This window comes from Adiantum capillus-veneris, chromosome 17 (genome assembly GCF_014529385.1).
Source record: "Adiantum capillus-veneris isolate H3 chromosome 17, ASM1452938v2, whole genome shotgun sequence".
NCBI classification, from domain to species: domain Eukaryota; kingdom Viridiplantae; phylum Streptophyta; class Polypodiopsida; order Polypodiales; family Pteridaceae; genus Adiantum; species Adiantum capillus-veneris.
Window position 1 is genome coordinate 155,513 of NC_140947.1, and position 6,000 is coordinate 161,512.

Sequence of the window (6,000 nt, forward strand, 5' to 3'; positions counted from 1 at the left end):
ATGGAGGAGGAGGACCTAGCAGATACTCCTCAGATCGTGAAACTTTACCTCGATGCTTTAAGTTTAGCATAGTCTACTCCAAATGGAACCCACAATTCAGCTTGGCCGGAGATCTGGTGCAGTGGGATTCACTCCACTCCTTTGTCAACAGATGCCTTGATTTAGATACTAGAGTCATTGATGTCTCTTTGAGCTTCAGGGATACTAAGAGCTGACAGTATTCTGCTGTATGACTTTATGAAATGGAATTCCTGATAATGATACTGATTTGTTATTACTTCTTGTGAGTGCAGGAACTGATAGCCGAAATGACTGCAACATTTTGGTCTGATTGATCTCGAATAGACATGGTTGCAATAGGGGTTAGTCAATCGGACATCTATGAGGTCCCGATTGGACCTAGATGTGATTGCTAGCTACATTGCCGATAAATCATGGTCTAAGATCCGAGTGAATGTTGAATGTCATGTGATGTCCTGTGATGTCTGGTGATGTCGTGTGATGTGACTGTCGATTTTGTACATGTGCTAGATGTGTGTTCCTAGTACGTAGGTACTAGCAGTTAGTGTCTGCTAAGACGGTTTATGGCATTTGTCTGTTTTGCAGGCGTAATCGCGGTCGATTACAATGCTTTCAAGAGGGGGGTATGTCACAAAGTGATGACGTGGCTACGGGTAGCTGAAACCCTAATTTGAGGCTGAAACCCTAAAATCCCTACAAACCCTAAAAACTGCCAAAAACCCTAATTTCTGTGAAACCCTAATTTCTGACAGCAAACCCTAATTTCTGCCGGGGTGCCACGTGGCAGCAGAAGCTTTCCGGAAATTGCGCCGCAAAACGCACTGACAGCTTTTGGGCGTTGCTTTTTGGTCCACACGCCATGAAAGAGAGAGAGAGCTTGCTTTTTTTTATATAGAAAAAGAAAAGACTCTCTAAAGAGAGAGAGAGAGGACTACTGCTTTTGATTTTATAACCTTTTGGGGCTCTGCTTTTGGGCATCCCTTGTACCTTTAAATATGTGGAGAGGGATTCACTTCTCAAAGCATCTGGACGCAGAGTCTGAGAGTGAAACCCTAGCCACACTCTTGTACTTTGATCTGATTAATATAAAAAGAAATACCGAAAGGGGCGCTAGTCTTTGGGGCCAATATCTCTAGGCACGGAACTCCGCCGGGCCAGTGCAAATCTATTGTGATATGTGAATTGTTTTGAAGTGGTTATTTGGTGCTGTCGCGGTTGATTCTTGACTTGGAGTGTCCAAGTCTATTACAGGATGAGTAGTGGGTGCAAGTGATCACAGCTTTAATGGAAAGCTTGCCTTCTCTCTTGCTCTACGTAGCACGATGATTTGCTCTCATGCATCTCTCCCCCCTTTGCACATATGGTAATGCCCCACTAGTTGGGCTTCTCAGATGACCATGTACAATACAGTTCTCGGGTTTTATGCGCGTTTGCCAAGGCAAGAGCCTTCTGAACAGGTATCGGATTAGCTAATTGCTAATTCCATCGCGAAGGATTGCGAAAACGGACAGTTTTCTTGCGTGAAAACTCGTCCGTTTCAAAGAAAATTTGTTTCATTGCGTGCGGGAGCACCTGAGACACATGTAGACGTGTTTGCTCCGTCCAAAACGATCCAAAACAGAAAATTACAGTTTGCTTTGTTTTTCTGCAGGTTTACGGTTTCGTACCTAAATTGCAAGACATCGCCAAGGGAGCCTCGGGATGCTTAAACAGGGCTTTGGGCACCTGACAGTGTCAAAACAGGAAATTACAGCACGCTAAAATTAACGTGCAGCTCACTGAAAAGCTTCCAAACCGCCAGGGAACGTGTCCTTGACGTGTACTTTTGACCTACATGGGTTTTTGAAATTGAGTCAAAAACCTACAATTACAACCATGGACAGGTTTGGACAGCTTGGAGAGTTAGGTGAAAGTGTTCAGATCGTCTATTCGTAATAAGAATAAAGAAATACAGGGACGCCAGTCTTTGGGGCCTACAGGGTGCAGGGTGCCACTGTCTGCTTGGTAGCACTCTAGCTGCCAAGCCGTGGTTTGTGTAAAGTGTTAATTCCAATCACAGGTTTATTCGTGAAGTTTTCCTTAGTGTCGTAAAGTCAAGTAAAGATTCAGGTGATAGCTAAAGTCTACCGCCCTACCGGCCGGTTTCACTTTTGCTACAGTCTAGCATCAGTCTTAGCTTAGGACCTAGCCTGGCACCCTTGTGAGCCTCTAGCAAGACGTGCATGCCCATGCATGATACCGGTCATAGTTACATACCCTCGCTTGCACAGTTAAGTCACTTAAGCATATAGGCATATGAACAATCACTTAAGTCATTTATTAAGAAGTGACTTTGACATAAAATTTATTAAAAGTAGGTAGGGTAAATGGCTAACAGACCTATAAAAGAAGCCCTTTGGGGGCTAGAGAAGGCAGAAGAGGCAAAAGACGAAGTAGCAATAACGCACCCTCTTCTCAGCAGTACTCAGCAGCCATCAGCGTTTTCAGCCAGCTTTGCGTTTTCCCTCAACCTCTCCCACCAGCCTTTTTCAGCTTTAAACAACCTGAAATCAACGATCAGCCCTTGCCGATCAACAACATTTTCAGATCAGCCAACAGGACCAAAGTTTCAATTTTTCAGCCATTGCCATCCTCGACAATAGCAGATCATCCCACAACCTCGTCATCGTCGTCGTCGTCGTTGCAGTACCGAGCATCTCCAATAGTACCCATTAGCACCTCAGCAACACCATAGCACAAGTATCCCTCCTCCTCGTCGCAGTACCCCAGCATCTAGCACCCCTTGCGTTTTGGCTTGGCTCCTACCTAGCTTAGCGTAGGGATCACCAGGACTTCTGTGTCCTTAGCACCCAAGTACCTTCAATACCCAAAGTACTCCGTAGTACCCAATACCAAGTACCCGCAGTACCGAGCACCAAGTACCCACAGTACCCAGCCTTAGCCTCGCAGTATCAAGCATCTACACAGTATCCTTCACTACCTCGTCAATACCCAGTATTAGTAGCATCAAGTACCCATTAGCATCTTAGCATTCCAGCATTTAGCCATTGTATTAGCATTTTGTGCAAGTAACAAAGAAAGTACTTGCTCTAGCAACAAAGCAAGGGGACCCTTGAGGGTGGTTGGGACCCGACATGCGGTGTAGTCTCTCTTTCTCTCTCTCTTTGCGTCTCTCTTTCATTCAGTTCTTTCAAGTGAAGTAAAGTAACCCCTGTGTTTGTGCGGAGTACTAGATCTTAGCTATACCCTTAAACACTTCCGTTGCACCTGACAAGTCAAGTAACCTTGTGTTTGTGCCAATTATTACATCCAAGCTAAATCCTTAAACACTTCCGCTGCACCTGACAGCTTCTCGTTTTCGAAACGTCTCCTCAAAGAACACTGTTAATCCTAACTGCATCTCAAACTTCGGTAAGGCCTCGCAAAGCCCCTCTTGCCACCTACATTACAAAATGTGGTGCCAATGAATTCCCCCACCGAGCTACATTTTAAAAAGCCAATGACACAACACCAATGGAGTCCATAAGCGCTACCGGTCAAAATGCCACCGAAAACACCGGTACAATTAGCCTCTTTGTCGTCTCCTCTTCAACACGTGCTATTACTCCCACGAGCTCTCATACCATCTCAAAGTCAACGATGTGGAAATGTAGAGCCAAGAGAAAATAGATGTGGAAATGTAGAGCCAAGAGAAAATGCACGAGAGAGAGAAAGAGAGAGAGAGAATCTGTTGAACCAACCAACTAGGCAATAAATTAGATAATAATAAAATCGGAACGGGTGTTTCTTATATACTACTTTGGGGTCCATAAGTACTGCCGTAAGGAATTGCCCTACGCAGAATCATGTTAAATAAGTAAAGTAAATACCTAAAGAAAAAAAAATACTAGGAAGCTATGTTGCAGGAGACGCTGCCCCTAGCAGCTGGAAACGTGTTTCTGCTGAGACATGCGCTTCCAGCTTTTTGGAAACAAGTCGAAACGACAGCAAGAAGACTTCCACATTGCTTTAAAAAAAAAGCCACGCTAGCGTTTATTAATATAGCTTGGCCATCTAAATTAGCCCTTGCTTGCTTTAAGGGTGTTTGAATCAAGCACCCCTCCATTAAAGAAAACCCTATTGTCCAAAATTTGAACGTTGAAAACCAAAGAGAGGCTCGTCCTGCTGCAACACTTCATTGGCAAGAGAAGGGTCTTACAGCTGAGTTCTAGTCAAGCTTTTGGGAGAGGTTGTGGGACTCCAGACAGCCAAGGCGAGTCACTTTGTTCCACTGGCTAGTTGCACACAGAGCTACAGCAATGGGGAGCTGGCTAGTATATAGGGGCTTTTCGGTAGCCTATGCAGCTTGTGACCATCCTTTGGAGAATCAACATCATTGTCTGTGGGACTGCCCCATGGCAAAGCATGGGTTTGCTCTTTCCACAGCGCGATGCGACAGTACACTTGGTAGATGTACCCCGCCATTTCTTGGTCCGGCCTTTCCAATTTGGAAAGGTTTCGTGCAAAACAGCTAGGAAGACATTGGACTATTTACTGGAGATGCTATCACTTTGAGAGTTTTCTCATCTTCAAACCAAAAGGGTTTTAACAGTAAACTTGTTCTCCTTTCTAGGATCAAATCCCTTTCGAGCTTGTCATTGCAAGCTTCTAAGGGGGTCAAGTATGGAGGCTTCAGAGCCCTTAAGAGGCGCAAAGACTGAAATGACATGAACACAGAAAATGTAGGAAAAAACGGGTACCTTTGATTTTGTAGAACGCTTGATAAGAGACCAAATGCCAGGAACAGACATGACAAAGAGGCCGAGAGAAGCATAGTAGCTTGCTTGGGAGTATCCACCTTCACTGATTTCAGCTATGGTGGGAAAAAGGGTGAGGGGGAGGGTATCCGGAACAAGCACAGGTTCAATGGCAGCTCGGCATGAAAGACAGAGTTTTCCATTCTGAGTACCTCTGCCTCTCCCGCTTCTCCTGCCCCTCTCTCGCCGTGTTAGCACGCTCTGCAAAATTTGTTTCTGCGTTGGGAGATGAGTGGCAATCGTGGTGGTTGTAGAGGCTGTCATCTTGTAGCCTTTCAATAATTGGCGGTGGGCAACTTGTTTACAAAGCAAGGGACCTGTCAAGGGTTGATCTCATCATCATGGGGTTTGTCGAACCGCAAGGATTTTATATGGTTTCCACAAGTTGAATGTCTAAAATTTTGCAAGTTTCTTTCTACAGGTGGGAGAGAGAGAGAGAGAGTTTTCATGTTGTTGGGTATCTTGAGAGACCTCATAGACCTCTCTAGTGTTTAAGGCAAATGCATACAGTCATGCCCCTTTGAATTCAAAAATGCTGGTTGACAGCAAGGGGAAAGGAAAAACCATGCCCAGACTTCTGTAAAAATTGTTGAAACTAGCCCAATTTCTCAAATTTTCCTTATAGAAAAGCTTATTAAAAAAAACTATGTATGGTTTTAAAAATGAATTTTCCCAAACATTGAACCAATCTGATGATATTTGAACTTAGGAGGACGTGTTACCCTCATTGACATATATGAATGTACACTAGGGCTTCAACCACAATGCACCCAAGCAAAGCCATGTTCATGTGGTAGGGCATGAATTACTCTTTGGAGGTGAGGCTCCTTGAACACATGAGAAGGGCAGAAAGTTATTGTTCATTGTCTAGATCCTTAAAGCACATGTCATTGCTCCTTGAGATTATAAGTTAATGTGCTTGGAAAACACATCTAAATACACCTATGAAAAGTTAAGTCTTTGTGAGTGCTACTCAAATAAAGATCGTTCTCAGTAAAATTTCAAGTGCATTCACCTTACACACCAATGTAGCTTTAGAGAATATTACAAATAAAGCAACCAAAGGGTTGCAACAAAAAAAGATATTAATAAGGTGATTCAAAATGCGTATACAAACTCTTTATATTGTTGTAAACAACACCGATATCGAAGGCAGTGGGAGTCTCACACGTATTGTCTATGG

At 43.9% G+C, this 6,000-nt stretch overlaps 1 protein-coding gene across 1 annotated transcript in view; it reads right to left on the bottom strand.

Annotated features, from left to right (window-relative positions):
- The window catches only part of CCB1 (cofactor assembly of complex C), a 60,206-nt gene extending 55,080 nt beyond the window's left edge, over positions 1-5,126 (bottom strand). Inside the window, exon 1 of the mRNA XM_086486149.1 lies at positions 4,761-5,126. Within this exon, the coding sequence (XP_086342275.1) occupies positions 4,761-5,081 (321 nt within the window). The 5' untranslated portion in view covers positions 5,082-5,126. The remainder of the gene's footprint in view (positions 1-4,760) is intronic.
- Between the last annotated feature and the right edge of the window lie 874 nt (positions 5,127-6,000).